The sequence below is a fragment of the Zea mays genome, chromosome 1 (genome assembly GCF_902167145.1).
Source record: "Zea mays cultivar B73 chromosome 1, Zm-B73-REFERENCE-NAM-5.0, whole genome shotgun sequence".
Lineage (NCBI taxonomy): Eukaryota > Viridiplantae > Streptophyta > Magnoliopsida > Poales > Poaceae > Zea > Zea mays.
Window position 1 is genome coordinate 263,654,803 of NC_050096.1, and position 16,787 is coordinate 263,671,589.

Genomic DNA, 16,787 nt, shown 5'->3' on the forward strand with positions numbered 1-16,787 from the left:
CTAAGCTTAGCCAGTTAGCTTGTTTAGTGTAGTATATAAATAAGTTTACCATGAAACTCAACCATCTTTTATTGGGTAGGTCTGAAAGTTTATAAGAGGTACTATTGGATCTAAGGTGTCATCCCACGACACTTCCCAATGCTGAATTAGTGCAGGTAGCCTTTTCCAAGAACTGGACATAGAGAAACAAATCAACTACCGTGGGTGCCCCTCCACGCCATGCCCCCCAGGTTCATGTTCTCAATTGTTGTGATAAGAGCGCATAATAATGTCTAGTGAGTATTATCATTAGCATGTGTTCAGATTGTAGCCATCACCTGGAGCGTAAAAGTTGAGCATCCTGTTAGCATGGTACCTATCAGAAGATGTCGAAACTCCGCCAAGAATCAAGAGAAGAAAGAGTTCTCAGATAAAATAGGAGTATGTTCCAGGCATCATGGTGGTTCTAGACCCGCCTAAATTCTGGCCTAGGTTCAAGATCCACGATGCTTTATCCCAGTCGCAGCAAGAGAAGAGCAAGGGAGCTAGTAACAGTGGTAGGTGCGGTGGCGAATGCACCAGGGGATGACAGGACCAGAGACAAAATTCAAGCTTTAGAACCCTCTTCTTCAGCTCCTGATCAGTTTGCTGGTGCTTTTTTAACTGATCAAAAATCAATAAATCTCATGTAAATATACTTCAGTTCAACGTTATAGGAAACAAAGCATTTGTAACCAAGTTATGGGGCCTCTTATGAACAAATAAAAGAAATTATAACATACCTGTGATTCAAGGTTCTTGGTTTTGTTCGTCCAGTGAGTAGACAATATTCTGATTTCCCCTCTCAACATCGCAATTTCAAAAGCTTTGGCAACTTCATCCATGATGTTGGTCTCGATCCTTATAACTATATCTTTAAGTTGCATTTGTGAGTCCTCCCTTGCTTGTACATCCTTTTGGAGAAGATCAAGATGCTCACCTAGATTGTTCACTCGAAGTCTATGGTCTTTGAGTGAGATGTCCTTCTCATTCAGCTCTTTCAGCAATGACATGGCTGATGCAACACCTGCTTCTCCTGTAGCTTGAGTAAATGACAAATGTGTTCTAAGATCATCCAACTCATGATGGTACTGTATATAATTAGAAAACATATTATTAAGGAACTACATTTGGCTTGCGTGACAATGTGAGTCAAGCTAAAATTTATTTCGTGACACACACACGGTAGGAATTTAGTAGTCATGAACATTCGATCAAGTTGATTAGTAAAGAAGCGAACCAAGAAAACAATGTAAGTCAAGCTAAAATTTATTTCCTAACCAAAAGTTTTTTTATAACCAAAGGCAGCAATTCTGCAAGAAAAAATATTGACTCCAAATTATTGTTGTTGTATTATAGTCAACCTTTTGGGGGCTCTATACATAGTATCCAAATTTTACCATAAAGAAATTAAAGTTGTCGGCATTTCGAGACCGGGGGGTCCCTCAGGCCGACGAGTGAGTGTCGCGTGCCCCAGCCCAGATGGGTCGAGCGCGTGGGCGAGCACGAAGGGGGGAAAGGAGCGAGACGGCCGGAGACCGGCGCGAGAGAGGTGGGAATCCCGCGGCCTTCGTGTTCGTCCCGCGCCCAGGTCGGGTGCGCTTGTAGTAGGGGGTTACAAGCGTCCACGCGGGTGAGGGAAGCGAGCGGCCCCAAGAGAGCGCCTGTCCCGTCCTCGTCCCGCGCGGCCAACCCTCTCTAAGAGGGCCCCGGTCCTTCCTTTTATAGACGCAAGGAGAGGATCCAGGTGTACAATGGGGGTGTAGCAGAGTGCTACGTGTCTAGCGAGGGAGAGCTAGTGCCCTGAGTACATGCCAATGTGGCAGCCGGAGAGATCTTGGAACCCAACTAGTGTGATGTCGTGGCCGTCGGAGGAGCGGCGGAGCCTGGCGGAGGGACAGCTGTCGGAGCGGTTGTGTCCTTGCTGACGCCCTCCTGCTTCCGTAAGAGAGCTGAGAGCCGCCGTCGTCACAGGGCATGCGGGGCGCCATTATTGCCTATCTGGTGGAGACAGCCAGATGGGACACCGGTCTCGTTCTCTGCGGCCCGAGTCAGCTCGGGGTAGGGTGATGATGGCGCTTCCTGTTGATGTGGCTGGCCTGCGCCCTAGGTTGGGCGACGTGGAGGCTCCTCCGAAGCCGAGGTCGAGTCTGTCTTCCATGGCCGAGGCCGAGTCCGAGCCCCTGGGTCGGGCGAGGCGGAGGTCGTCGGCAGAGGCCAGGGCAGTGTCCGAGCCCTGGGGTCGGGCGAAGCGGAGTTCGTCGTCTTCTGGAGCTGAGCCCGAGCCCGAGCCCTGGGGTCGGGCCAAGCGGAGTTCGTCGTCTTCCGGGTCTTAGCCCGAGTCCGAGTCCTGGGTCGGGCGGAGCGGAGTTCGCCGTCTTCCGGGTCTTAGCCCGAGTCCGAGCCCTGGGTCGGGCGGAGCGGAGTTCGTCATCTTCCGGGTCTTAGCCCGAGTTCGAGCCCTGGGTCGGGCGGAGCGGAGTTCGCCATCTTCCGGGGCTGAGCCCGAGTCCGAGCCCTGGGTCGGGCGGAGCTTCCTATGGTGCCTTTGGCAGGGCCTGGCTTCCTGTCAGCATCACTCTGTCATGTGGCGCTGCAGTCGGAGTGGCGCAGGCGGTGCTGTCCTTCTGTCAGACCGGTCAGTGGAGCGGCGAAGTGACGGCGGTCACTTCGGCTCTGCCGGAGGGCGCGCATCAGGATAAAGGTGTCTGGCCACCTTTGCGTTAAATGCTCCTGCGATTTGGTCGGTAGGTGCGGCGATTTAGTCAGGGTTGCTTCTTAGCGAAGGCAGGGCCTCGGGCGAGCCGAAGATGTGTCCGCCGTTGGAGGGGGGCCTCGGGCGAGATGGAAATCCTCCGGGGTCGGCTGCCCTTGTCCGAGGCTAGGCTCGAGGCGTGATCGAGTCGCTCGAATGGACTGATCCCTGACTTAATCGCACCCATCAGGCCTTTGCAGCTTTATGCTGATGGGGGTTACCAGCTGAGAATTAGGAGTCTTGAGGGTACCCCTAATTATGGTCCCCGACAGTAGCCCCCGAGCCTCGAAGGGAGTGTTTGCACTCGCTTGGAGGCTTTCGTCGCACTTTTTTGCAAGGGGACCAGCCTTTCTCGGTTGCATTTTGTTCCGGTGGGTGCGCGCGAGCGCACCCGCCGGGTATAGCCCCCGAGGCCTCGGAGGAGTGGTTTCACTCCTTCGAGGTCTTAATGCCTTGCGTAAAGCTTCGGCTGGTCTGGTTGTTCCCTCATGCGAGCTGGCCGTAGCCCGGGTGTACGGTCGGGGCCCAAGTTCTCGGGCTGGTATGTTGACGCTGTCAACGGTTTGGCCGGAGCCGGGTTTGCGAGAGCAGCCCCCGAGCCTCTGCACAGGGCAAGAGGGCGATCAGGGACAGACTCGGCTTTTTTACATACGCCCCTGCGTCGCCTTTCCGCAAGGAGGGGGGGAGAGCGCCATGTTACCCTCGATGGGCGCCGAACATGGTGTCTCCGGTGAGCTGCAAGCGGGTAATCCGAGTGGACGTCCGTGCCCCGTTCGTTAGGGGTCGGCTAGGGGCCCAGAGGCACGCCCAAAAGTACCTGCGGGTGATCTGCCGGACCCGGTCCCCTGGCGACGGGGTCCAAGGGCTCGATGCCTCCCTCCGATGGGATTCCGTTACAAGATCGCTCCCGCTGGTCTCGGAAATGTCCTAGGGTACCTTGGGAGCACAGCCCGAGCCTTGGTTATGTATCGAACGTACCCCTGGTCATCCCTCGCTCGGCGTCTGAGGCGGCTGTGAACCCTTCGGGGGCCAGCCTTCGAACCCCTGATCAGTAATGGGCGTGGAGCCCGAGTAGCCTGAGGCAGCCGTGGAACCCTTCGAGGGGCCGGCCTTCGAACCTCTGACCAGTAGTGGGTGTAGGGCCCACGCGATCTGAGGCGGCTGTTGAACCCTTCGGGGGGCCAGCCTTCGAACCTCTGATCAGTAAGGAGGCTCGGAGCCTGGTTCCTTCACGGGGAAGGATCCCTTTCGGGGTATCCCCCTTTCCCGGTCCCTGTCGCAAGAGATAGAGAAAGAGGAAAAAGGGAAAAGGATACGAAACCGAACGACGCGACGTACCTTTTTTGGCGCGGTTGTTTCGGTGAAGGCGAAGCGTCGCCCGCTGCTCCTGTCAGAAGCGCCGCCTGTCCAGCCGCGGAGTTAATGCGACGGGGCGAGTAGTTGGCGGGGCGGCCGTTGCGCGTGCGCGAGCCGTTCGAGGAACGGATCACGGGCGCGTTGTCTTCACGCCGTGAGAGGGGGTTCTCTTGCTGCCCCTGGATGGGACGTGAGCTTGGCTGACGACGTGACCGCTGCTCCCGCGCGCCTGCCACCGTCATTACTGCCGGCCCACTTTTGGCCGCGTTGACCGCCGCGTCAGGCTGGCACCGCTGGGTCGCGCGCTGGGTCGCCTCGAGTCGCGGTATTGGTTCCGCAATCGAGGAGGCGCGGTGGTGGCGCATGTGGCGGTGCAGTTGCTTGCATGCAGCATCCAGCGCGCCGGTTGCGCGACGCGTGGGCCTGGGCCTCCATGCTGGCGTGTCGGGAGTCGGCTTGAGAATGAAACCTGGTTGGCCGGAGCCTAGCCGGGTTGTCCGTTGGCGGGACCGACGTCGGAGTTGATCAGCCGAGGCCTCAGGTCGGGCTGGCGCCCTTGGGAGATGGTCGGCCGAGGCCCCAGGGGCAACCGACCGAGCCGCCTGCTCGGGCCGGATTCCCGGAGAAGTCCCTGGCAGCGATTGCCCGGGCGTGGTGATGACGTCGTCCTTCGGAGCGGAGATCCTCGGACCGCGTCGCCGTCCGAGGCTAGGTCGGGCCTCGCCGAAGGTGTCGTCGATGCCGAGGGTGTTGCTGCCCCCTTCCAGCGTCAAGACCCGAGCCTGCAGGGTCAGAGTGTCTTGTAGCGTGTGCCTTCTGCAGCCGCTGAGGCCAGAATACACGCCCTCGCTGTGTTGTAAAGCTGCGTCTCCTTTCCTCTCGTTTCGAGTATCTGGACTTTTTTGTCGGTAACAGGGATGTTTGTGTGAGTGGGAGTTGCTTCTCGCGGAAGGTGATGAGTGAGGTATCCGTATCCCGGAGGCGTGGGAGTCCCTCGGCTCAGTCGGCCTTGCCGCTTACGCGTACTTTCACCCGTCCATGAGGCCCTGCCACCGACTCAGTCGAGAAGGCTCGAAGGATTGCTTCGGCAGAAGAACTTCCGAACATGAAGACTTGTTCGGTCCGCGGAATCACTTTATCCGAACGCGAGTTACTTATCGCAGAAGGTGATGAGTGAGGTATCCGTATCCCGGAGGCGTAGGAGTCCCTCGGCTTGGTCAGCCTTGGCTGCTTACGTGTACTCCGTCGTTTTCAGGATCCACTTTTCGAAGTAGTCAAAAAGCACGAAAGATATTCTGGCAGAAGAGACCCTTTTTCGAAGAAAATTTCGACGCAGAGGGGGTTCCCCCCCTTTTAGCCCCCGAGGGAGGGTCGGGCTTTGCCGAGGCGAGGCCGGCCCTTCCTTGATGACTAAACTTTGCGTGGGTGCGAGGTATATGAACGACTTGAAAACATCTTAAGGGTAGAAGCGACGTAGCTGTTGGATGTTCCAAGCGTTGCCGTAGACCTCGCCTTGACTGTTGGCCAGCTTGTACGTTCCGGGCTTCAGAACTTTGGCGATGACGAATGGCCCCTCCCAGGGGGGCGTGAGCTTGTGCCTCCCTCAGGCGTCTTGCCGCAGCCGAAGCACCAGGTCGCCCACCTGGAGGTCTCGGGGTCAGACCCCTCGGGCGTGGTAGCGCCGCAGGGACTGCTGATACCGCGCCGAGTGTAGTAAGGCCTTGTCCCGAGCCTCTTCCAGCTGGTCCAGCGAGTATTCTCGGCTAGCTTGGTTGCTTTGATCGTCGTAGGCCCTCGTTCTCGGGGACCCGTATTCCAGGTCAGTGGGCAAGACGGCCTCGGCCCCGTAGACCAGGAAGAACGGCGTGAAACCCGTGGCCCGGCTTGGCGTCGTCCTCAGGCTCCAGACCACCGAGGGGAGTTCCTTCATCCATCGCTTGCCGAACTTGTTGAGGTCGTTGTAAATCCGAGGCTTGAGCCCTTGTAGAATCATGCCGTTGGCACGCTCTACTTGCCCATTCGACATGGGATGAGCTACGGCGGCCCAGTCCACCCTGATGTGGTGATCCTCGCAGAAGTCCAAGAATTTTCTACCGGTGAACTGGGTGCCGTTGTCGGTGATGATGGAGTTCGGGACCCCGAAGCGATGGATGATGTTGGTGAAGAACGTCACCGCCTGCTCGGACATGATGCTGTTCAGAGGTCGGACCTCGACCCACTTGGAGAATTTGTCGATGGCGACCAGCAGGTGCGTGTAGCCCCCGGGCGCCTTCTGCAAAGGGCCGACGAGGTCCAGACCCCACACAGCGAAGGGCCAGGTGATGGGTATCGTCTGCAGAGCCTGAGCGGGCAGGTGGGTCTGCTTCGCATAGAATTGACACCCTTCGCAGGTGCGGACAATTCTAGTGGCGTCAGCCACCGCCGTTGGCCAGTAGAAGCCTTGCCGGAAAGCATTCCCGACGAGGGCTCGAGGTGCTGCGTGATGGCCGCAAGCCCCCGAGTGTATCTCTTGCAGGAGTTCCTGACCTTCGGCGATGGAGATGCATCGCTGGAGGATGCCCGAGGGACTGCGGTGGTAGAGCTCCTTCTCATCGCCCAGCAGGACGAACGACTTGGCGCGTCGCGCTATCCGCCGAGCCTCGGCTCGGTCGAGGGGTAGCTCTCCTTGGCAGAGATATTGCAGGTACGGGGTCTGCCAATTTCGATCAGGCGTGGCCCCGCTTCGCTCCTCCTCGATGCGCAATGCCTCGCCCTCGGGGACCGAGGGTACCTCGGGTTGAGCTGAGGGTGCCTCGGGCCGTGCCAAGGGTACCTCGGGCTGGACCGAGGGCGCCTCGGGCTCGGGAGGGTCATCGATCTTGACGGAGGGCTGATGCAGATCCCGGGAGAAGACGTCCGGGGGAACCGTTGTTCGCCCCGAGGCTATTTTTGCCAGCTCGTCCGCAGTCTCGTTGTAGCGCCGAGCGATGTGGTTAAACTCGAGCCCGTAGAACTTGTCTTCCAGGCGCCGAACCTCATCGCAGTAGGCCTCCATCTTCGAGTCGCGGCAGTGGGAGTTCTTCATGACTTGGTCGATGACGAGCTGCGAGTCGCCGCGAGCGTCGAGGCGTCAGACCCCTAGCTCGATGGCGATTCGCAACCCGTTGATCAGAGCTTCGTACTCAGCCACATTGTTGGACACCGGGAAATGGAGGCGTAGCACATAGCGTAGGTGTTTCCCAAGGGGTGAGACGAAGAGTAGGCCCGCGCCGGCTCCTGTCTTCATCAACGACCCGTCGAAAAACATGGTCCAGAGCTCCGGTTGGATCGGAGCCGTCGGTAGCTGGGTGTCGACCCATTCGGCTACGAAGTCCGCCAAGACCTGGGACTTGATGGCCTTCCGAGGCGCGAACGAGATGGTCTCGCCCATGATTTCCACCGCCCACTTCGCAATCCTGCCCGAGGCCTCTCGGCACTGGGTGATCTCCCCCAGGGGGAAGGATGACACCACAGTTACCGGGTGAGACTCAAAGTAGTGTCGCAACTTCCGCCTCGTCAGGATCACTGCATACAGCAGCTTCTAAACTTGTGGGAAGCGGATCTTGGTTTCGGACAGTACCTCGCTGACGAAGTAAACCGGCCTCTGAACGGGCAATGCATGCCCCTCTTCTTGCCTCTCGACCACAATCGCGGCGCTAACCACCTGAGTGGTCGCGGCGACGTAGACCAAGAGGGCTTCTCCATCGGCTGGGGGCACCAAGATAGGCGCCTTGGTGAGGAGCGCCTTCAGGTCCCCAAGAGCTTCCTCGGCCTCGGGGGTCCAAGTGAAGCACTCGGCCTTCCTTAAGAGGTGGTACAGAGGTAGGCCTCTTTCGCCGAGGCGCGAGATGAAGCGGCTCAAGGCCGCGAGACATCCCATGACCCTTTGTACACCTTTTAAGTCCTTGATGGGCTCCATGTTGGTGATGGCTGCGATCTTCTCCGGGTTGGCTTCGATGCCCCGCTCGGAGACGATGAACCCCAAGAGCATGCCCCGGGGCACCCCGAAGACACACTTCTCGGGATTGAGCTTGACGCCTTTTGCCTTGAGACACCGGAATGTCACTTCAAGGTCGGAGAGGAGGTCGGAAGCTTTCCTTGTCTTAACTACGATGTCATCGACGTAGGCATCGACCGTGCGACCGATGTGTTCGCCGAACACATGGTTCATGCACCGCTGGTACGTCGCACCCGCATTCCTCAAACCAAACGGCATGGTGACATAGCAGTACATGCCGAAGGGCGTGATGAAAGAAGTCGCGAGCTAGTCGGACTCTTTTATCCTGATTTGATGATACCCTAAGTAGGCATCGAGGAAAGACAGGGTTTCGCACCCAGCAGTGGAATCCACGATTTGATCGATGCGAGGCAGAGGGTAGGGAACCTTCGGACATGCTTTGTTGAGACCAGTGTAGTCTACACACATCCGCCATTTCCCCCCTTTCTTTCTCACAAGCACAGGGTTGGCGAGCCATTCGGGATGGAATACCTCTTTGATGAACCCGGCTGCCATTAGCTTGTGGATCTCCTCGCCTATCGCTCTGCGCTTCTCCTCGTCGAATCGGCGCAGAGGCTGCTTGACCGGTCGGGCTCCGGCCCGAATATCCAGCGAGTGCTCGGCGACATCCCTCGGTATGCCGGGCATGTCCGAGGGACTCCACGCGAAGACGTCGGTGTTCGCGCGGAGAAAGTCGACGAGCACTGCTTCCTATTTGGGCTCGAGCCCGGAACCGATCCGGATCTGCTTGGAGGCGTCGCCACTGGGGTCGAGGGGGACGGTCTTAGCCGTCTCCACTGGCTCGAAGTTGCCGGCATGACGCTTCACGTCTGGCGTCTCTTTGGAGAGGCTCTCCAGGTCGGCGATGAGGGCCTCGGACTCGGCAAGGGCCTCGGCGTACTCCACGCACTCCACGTCGCATTCGAACGCGTGTTTGTACGTGGGGCCGACGGTGATGACCCCGTTGGGGCCCGACATCTTGAGCTTCAGGTAGGTGTAGTTGGGGACGGCCATGAACTTCGCGTAGCATGGCCTCCCCAGCACCGCGTGGTAGGTTCCTCGGAACCCGACCACCTCGAACGTCAGAGTCTCCCTTCGGAAGTTGGAGGGTGTTCCGAAACAGACGGGGAGGTCGAGTCGTCCGAGGGGCTGGACGCGCTTCCCGGGAATGATCCCATGGAAGGGCGCAGCGCCTGCTCGGACGGAGGACAGATCGACGCGCAGGAGCCCGAGGGTCTCGGCGTAGATGATGTTGAGGCTGCTGCCCCCGTCCATAAGGACCTTGGTGAGCCTGAAGTCACCGATGACAGGGTCGACGACGAGCGGGTATTTCCCCGGGCTCGGCACGTGGTCGGGATGATCAGCTTGGTCGAAGGTGATGGGCTTGTCGGACCAGTCTAGGTAGGCTGGCGCCGCCACCTTCACCGAGCAGACCTCCCGGCGCTCTCGCTTGCGATGCCGAGCCGAGGCATTCGCCGCGTGCCCGCTGTAGATCATGAAGTAGTCGCGGACCTCGGGGAACTCTCCTGCTTGGTGATCTTCCTTCTTGTCGTCGTCGCGGGCCCTGCCACCCTCCGCGGGTGGCCCGGCCCTGTGGAAGTGGCGCCAAAGCATGACACACTCCTCAAGGGTGTGCTTGACGGGCCCCTGATGATAGGGGCACGGCTCCTTGAGCATCTTGTCAAAGAGGTTGGCACCTCCGGGGGGCTTCCGAGGGTTCTTGTACTCGGCGGCGGCGACAAGGTCCGCGTCGGCGGCGTCGCGTTTCGCTTGCGACTTCTTCTTGCCTTTCTTCTTGGTGCCGCACGGAGTAGACGCCTCGGGAGCATCTTCCGACGGGTGGCCCTGGGGCTGCTTGTCCTTTCGGAAGATAGCCTCGACCGCCTCCTGGCCAGAGGCGAACTTGGTGGCGATGTCCATCAGCTCGCTCGCCCTGGTGGGGGTCTTGCGACCCAACTTGCTCACCAGGTCGCGGCAGGTGGTGCTGGCAAGGAACGCGCCGATGACATCTGAGTCGGTGATGTTGGGCAGCTCGGTGCGCTGCTTCGAGAATCGCCGGATGTAGTCCCGAAGAGACTCTCCCGGCTGCTGTCGGCAGCTTCGGAGGTCCCAGGATTTCCCAGGGCGCACATACGTGCCCTGGAAATTTCTGGCGAAGGCTTGGACCAGGTCATCCCAGTTGGAGATCTGCCCCGGAGGCAGGTGCTCCAACCAGGCGCGAGCGGTGTCGGAGAGGAACAGGGGGAGGTTGCGGATGATGAGGTTGTCGTCGTCTGTTCCACCCAGTTGGCAGGCCAGGCAGTAGTCCGCGAGCCACAATTCCGGCCTCGTTTCCCCCGAGTACTTCGTGATAGTAGTCGGGGGTCGGAACCGGGTCGGGAACGGTGCCCGCCGGATGGCCCGGCTGAAGGCCTGCGGACCGGGTGGTTCGGGCGAGGGACTCCGATCCTCCCCGCTGTCGTAGCGTCCCCCACGCCTGGGGTGATAGCCTCGGTGCACCCTCTCGTCGAGGTGGGCTCGACGGTCGCGGTGATGGCGCTCGTTGCCGAGGTGGCCCGGGGCCGCAGGCGCGGTGTTGCGCGTGCGCCCGGTGTAGACCGAGGCTTCCCGCATGAATCGGGAGGTCGCGACATGAGGTTCCGAGGGGTATCCTTGCCTTCGGGAGGCAGTGCTCTCGGCCCATCGGACCGCGGCGCCTTCCAGGAGATTTTTGAGTTCTCCCTGGATTCGCCGACCCTCGGTGGTGGATGGCTCCGGCATCGCGCGGAGGAGCATCGCTGCTGTGGCCAGGTTCTGACCGACCCCACTGGATGCAGGTGGTGGCCTGACCCTGACAACATCGGCGACGCGGTGCTGGAGACCCTGGGGCAGGTGACGTATTTCTCCGGCCGGGGGTTAGCCCGCCCATGCCTGCCCGACGTCCCGGCGGATCGGCTCAAGCGCTCCTGCTCCCTCGTCGATCCTGGCCTGCGCCCCGCGGACTTGCTCAAGCTGTGGGTCGTAACCCCCCGCCGGAACGGGGACCACAGCTAGCTCCCGCGGGATGTCAGCGCGAGGCACCGGCCTAGGGGGAGCACCGTCCTCCGGCATGCCGAGATGGTTGCCCTCGGAGGGACCCCCTAGATCGACGTGGAAACATTCGCGGCTTGGGCCGCAGTCCTCGTCGTCGAGGCTGCGGCTACCGTCGGAATAGTCGGAGAGGCAGTAGTCACATGCGGTCATGAAGTTCCGCATGGCACTGGGGTTGCCAAATCCAGAGAAATCCCAACAGATGTTGGGGTCGTCATCTTCCTCGGACCCATAGGGCCCGTAGGTCGAGACGTCCGTCAGCCGGTCCCAAGGCGACCGCAAGCGAAACCCCAGAGGGTTTGTACTCGCCTCTACGAGGGCACCCGCCAAAGCGAGATTGCTAGGCGGGTTGAGGCTGAGTACAAATGACGTAGGATGGGAATCGGTTGGTACCTTTTGGTCGTCGAGCGGCGATGAAGTCACGTCGAGGACTGACTGCATCGTCGCCTCCGGTACGAGGGCGACGTCCTGCAAGCTTTTCGCAAGCGCGCTGGCGTCGTCCACTTGCTCGGGATTGGCGTGTCGCGGGGAGACGGCGCTCGCCTTCGTCTCAAACGCGAGGTCGACGCCCAACGTGCCCCCCGTTGGGGTGCTAGGGACGTCGACTCACTCGACAGCCGACGAGGCGCGGCCTCCTGCTTGGCCTTGGTTGCCCCGCCTCCTCCTCCGTTGGCGGGGGAGAGGACGGGGCGAGCTCGAATGTTGTTCTTCCGCCACGCGGGGAAGACGTCGTCGATTCCGCCGCCGGCGGGCGGGCTGTCGGCCGCCATTGTCGTTGTCGCGCGGCGGTGGAAGGAGTATCATGTCGTAGCTGCTGTCGAGGGACATGAACTCAAGACTCCCGAAGAGGAGCACCGTCCCGGGTTGGAGAGGTTGTTGGAGACTGCCCATCTGGAGCTTGACCGGAAGCTGTTCGTCAACATGCAGCAGGCCCCTACCTGGCGCGCCAACTGTCGGCGTTTCGAGACCGGGGGGTCCCTCAGGCCGACGAGTGAGTGCCGCGTGCCCCAGCCCAGATGGGTCGAGCGCGTGGGCGAGCGCGAAGGGGGGAAAGGAGCGAGGCGGCCGGAGACCGGCGCGAGAGAGGTGGGAATCCCGCGGCCTTCGTGTTCGTCCCGCGCCCAGGTCGGGTGCGCTTGCAGTAGGGGGTTACAAGCGTCCACGCGGGTGAGGGAAGCGAGCGGCCCCAAGAGAGCGCCTGTCCCGTCCTCGTCCCGCGCGGCCAACCCTCTCTAAGAGGGCCCCGGTCCTTCCTTTTATAGACGCAAGGAGAGGATCCAGGTGTACAATGGGGGTGTAGCAGAGTGCTACGTGTCTAGCGAGGGAGAGCTAGTGCCCTGAGTACATGCCAATGTGGCAGCCGGAGAGATCTTGGAACCCAACTAGTGTGATGTCGTGGCCGTCGGAGGAGCGGCGGAGCCTGGCGGAGGGACAGCTGTCGGAGCGGTTGTGTCCTTGCTGACGCCCTCCTGCTTCCGTAAGAGAGCTGAGAGCCGCCGTCGTCACAGGGCATGCGGCGCGCCATTATTGCCTATCTGGTGGAGACAGCCAGATGGGACACCGGTCTCGTTCTCTGCGGCCCGAGTCAGCTCGGGGTAGGGTGATGATGGCGCTTCCTGTTGACGTGGCTGGCCTGCGCCCTAGGTTGGGCGACGTGGAGGCTCCTCAGAAGCCGAGGTCGAGTCTGTCTTCCATGGCCGAGGCCGAGTCCGAGCCCCTAGGTCGGGCGAGGCGGAGGTCGTCGGCAGAGGCCAGGGCGGTGTCCGAGCCCTAGGGTCGGGCGAAGCGGAGTTCGTCGTCTTCCGGAGCTGAGCCCGAGCCCGAGCCCTGGGGTCGGGCGAAGCGGAGTTCGTCGTCTTCCGGGTCTTAGCCCGAGTCCGAGTCCTGGGTCGGGCGGAGCGGAGTTCGCCGTCTTCCGGGTCTTAGCCCGAGTCCGAGCCCTGGGTCGGGCGGAGCGGAGTTTGTCGTCTTCCGGGTCTTAGCCCGAGTCCGAGCCCTGGGTCGGGCGGAGCGGAGTTCGCCGTCTTCCGGGGCTGAGCCCGAGTCCGAGTCCGAGCCCTGGGTTGGGCGGAGCGGAGTTCGCCGTCTTCCGGGGCTGAGCCCGAGTCCGAGCCCTGGGTCGGGCGGAGCTTCCTATGGTGCCTTTGGCAGGGCCTGGCTTCCTGTCAGCATCACTCTGTCAAGTGGCGCTGCAGTCGGAGTGGCGCAGGCGGCGCTGTCCTTCTGTCAGACCGGTCAGTGGAGCGGCGAAGTGACGGCGGTCACTTCGGCTCTGCCGGAGGGCGCGCGTCAGGATAACGGTGTCTGGCCACCTTTGCGTTAAATGCTCGTACGATTTGGTCGGTAGGTGCGGCGATTTAGTCAGGGTTGCTTCTTAGCGAAGGCAGGGCCTCGGGCGAGCCGAAGATGTGTCCGCCGTTGGAGGGGGGCCTCGGGCGAGACGGAAATCCTCTGGGGTCGGCTGCCCTTGTCCGAGGCTAGGCTCGAGGCGTGATCGAGTCGCTCGAATGGACTGATCCCTGACTTAATCGCACCCATCAGGCCTTTGCAGCTTTATGCTGATGTGGGTTACCAGCTGAGAATTAGGAGTCTTGAGGGTACCCCTAATTATGGTCCCCGACAAAAGTAAAGAAAAAAGTTCAATTTAATGCCATAACTCCAATAAATTGCAAGAAGTGGTGTATTTTGCTGTGAAAGCTCTTTACCTGTTTCGTGCTACTTGTGGATGAACGCAGTTGCTCATCCTTGTCCTGTAAGCATTTCTGTAGCTTGATTACTTCCTCTTCCATGCTCCTTGTTTTTGTCTCCGCAAGCTGCTAATTTTTTTTCCTTGTCAGCACAAACCCCACCAACGACAACCTCGAAGGTACCAGTTACATACTAACCTTTCTAGTTTGAGATTCCCTTACAAATTGCTGCTCCTAGGAAGCAAGCTTGCTCCTCACACCCTTGAGCTCAGATGCCAATGACACCACGTTCCTCTTAAAGCTCAACTTCTTCTTTGTAAGATCCATCAGCAACAGATCCAAATCTGACGACGAAGAAACTGATGATGATGGCACCACCTTCTCCGAGACAAATAGCAGACCACAAGACAACAAGTTGAGGAAGCAAGGGAGGGGAATGGACTTGGCTTGACTCACGTTGGGTACGGTCATCGGTGTAGGTGCGATCAGACTTGGGTTGACTCATGTCGCGGCTTTGTCTTGGACTGCGGGGCTGGTGGAGGCCACTGGCGAGGAGACGGCGAAGGCGACGTCAACCATCTCCGGGTGTTGAGGAAGCAGTGGATCAGAGCCACGGAGGCCGCCAGCGAGGAGACAACCAAGTGTGGCTGCGACAGGAGGCGACACGTGTGCGAGGGGCCCTTGGTCGCCATGCCGAGCAACCCCATCCCCTGGATCTGGAGACGACGGCGTCCTAACTGGACGGCGTGTTCACAATCCGACCTCCACCGCGACGAATCCACCCAGCAGCGAGTCTAGGCAGCATGACTCCAGGCCTCCACGTGGTTCTCCCCTGCCCGAAGCAGAGCTCCAACCCGCTTGCCGCTGTTGCAAAGACCCGGACGAGTCAGCTGGACCTCCATCGTCATTGTCGCCTTCGGTGGATTCTTCTTCTAGAGGCCGACGAGAACGGGTCGGTGTGGGTCCGCTGCGGGAATGGTCGGTTGAGGGGGGACGCCATATCAAGGGGAGAGGATGGATCACGGGCGAGGGCCGGTGCGAGTTGATGGCGGCGTGCAGAGGGGAGGAGGGTGGGGGATCCGCGGCGCGACGCGAGCGCGTTGAGGGCAATCTCGCCGATCTCGCGTCACACAAGGAAAGGGGAGTCGGGCGCTGCGGGGCGAGCGGGACGCGGCTGGGGGAGCGGGGCACGCGGGCTGCCATGGATTGGCGCAATTTGTGGGCCCGCGTCGCGCAAGGAAAGGGGGAGCGGGGCGCGGGAGAAGCCGACACTGTTGGGGGAGCGGGGCAAGGCTGCCATGTCGTCCCGCGATTTGTGGGTAATCTCACCAATCTCGCGTCGCGCAAGGAAAGGGGAGCCGGGCGCGCGGGCAGCCATGGATGAAAGCTGGCGTTGCTGGGGAGAGGGACGCGGGTAGGGGAGCGGGGCACGCGGGAGACTAGTTTGTGGGCTGACGTCGCGGAGAAAGGCAGAAAGCAAAGCAAAGACAGAACCGTGCACAAAAAAAATGTGGACGCCTACACTATTGACTTAAGTAGTGGTAGACATATATTACATAAATAAAACTTGGTTGACTGAAATAGTGGTTTAAACGTGTTCTAAACATTTATAGTAAGCATTCTAAAGTCCTGGATGAGAACAAAATATGGTTAAAAAAACAGCTGCCGGCAGGCGTGCGGCTCTCAGAGTCCGTCTATCTAACAGCAGCCGGTTATTCTTTGTAAGAAAGGGCCACGGCTGAAACGTGAAACCTACTTGTACTTGTGTGGCTCACTTGAAATGTCACAACCTGAATGCTACTAGGTTACGACGCAGGGAGCCAAAATCTGGGTCATCGTGCCGCCATGACTTCTACGTGTTCGTGGAAATTTGGCAGGTGAGTACGGAGACAGTGGAGTTTCTGAGGGGAGTCGGCGAAAACTAATGTACAACCAAGCTCCTTCATGCAATTAAGCTATTCAAAATCTTGAATTTATTTTTTAAAACTATACATATACTTTATTAATTACTCTACAATATGTAAAATTTAAAGTTCTAATTCATTATATATTAAGAGATATAGAAAATATAATATTCTATTAATACGAAGGATTATAAAGTAATAGGTTTTTCACAACTCCTAATATATGATGACTTTGAACATAAAATTTGATATATGGTTAAAGTAAATAATGAGTACATCTATAAATTTTTCGAGATTTTTGTTTATAATTTGAGGTAGTTTAATTGTGCAACGATTGCATGAAAGGAATGATCGCACAATAAATTTACCATTACATAACAATATCACGTTTGGTTATCTATTTAACCTAGATGAAAATGTGTTCGAACCGGTTTTGAGACGGCGGACAGTCCGGCCCTGAGGCCGGACGGTCCGCGGTCCGGACGGTCCGCGCCCTGTGGGCCGGACGGTCCACGCGTGCGCAGAACAGATTAGGGTTCCGAGTTTTGTGCTACGGTTGTTAGCTATATTCGCGGGATTAGCTCGGAATCAGTTGTGTAAAGGGTCCAGCCCCCCTCCTCTATAAATAGAGAGGTCTACGGCCGATTTGTAATCATCAACAATCGAATCAATACAACTTTTATTCGCATTTTATCCTAGGAGTAGTTCTAGTCCAGTTTAGGTTTAGCCTCTCAATCCCCAAATTCTTCGCCTCTCTTCGACTCTACGCCGATTGGAGGAGTCTAGGTCGGCCGGCCCGAGCCTAGACAACCCCTAGGATCTCTCCTCCCCGACGGGGTCCCTCCCGGGAGCGAGATCCAGGCGCCGTCGGCGATCTTCCGACGTCCCTGCGTACGTGCGGACCGTCCGGCCCCAGGGCGCGGACCGTCCGGCCGTCAGGCAGAAGTCCCAGCAGCGCACCAGGCCGCGGACCGTCCGGCCCC

At 59.0% G+C, this 16,787-nt stretch overlaps 1 protein-coding gene across 1 annotated transcript; it reads right to left on the minus strand.

Annotated features, from left to right (window-relative positions):
* Positions 1-405: 405 nt before the first annotated feature.
* LOC103643762 (nuclear envelope-associated protein 2) lies at positions 406-14,027 on the minus strand. Its single transcript, XM_008666929.3, has 3 exons — positions 13,919-14,027; positions 762-1,109; positions 406-642 (listed from the first exon to the last, which is right to left on the minus strand). The coding sequence occupies exons 1-3, from the start codon at positions 14,000-14,002 to the stop codon at positions 406-408; spliced, it is 669 nt and encodes a 222-aa protein (XP_008665151.2). The 5' UTR covers positions 14,003-14,027.
* Between the last annotated feature and the right edge of the window lie 2,760 nt (positions 14,028-16,787).

What these genes read in the sequence shown, in the direction of transcription:
- LOC103643762 (XM_008666929.3), bottom strand. Translation starts at nt 14,002, where the DNA reads ATGGAAGAGGAAGTAATCAAGCTACAGAAATGCTTACAGGACAAGGAT. An exon ending in CCACAAGTAGCACGAAACAG is followed by an intron (nt 1,110 to 13,918) that starts GTAAAGAGCTTT and finishes AATTATATACAG; the next exon opens with TACCATCATGAGTTGGATGA. An exon ending in CCAAGAACCTTGAATCACAG is followed by an intron (nt 643 to 761) that starts GTATGTTATAAT and finishes ATTTTTGATCAG; the next exon opens with TTAAAAAAGCACCAGCAAAC.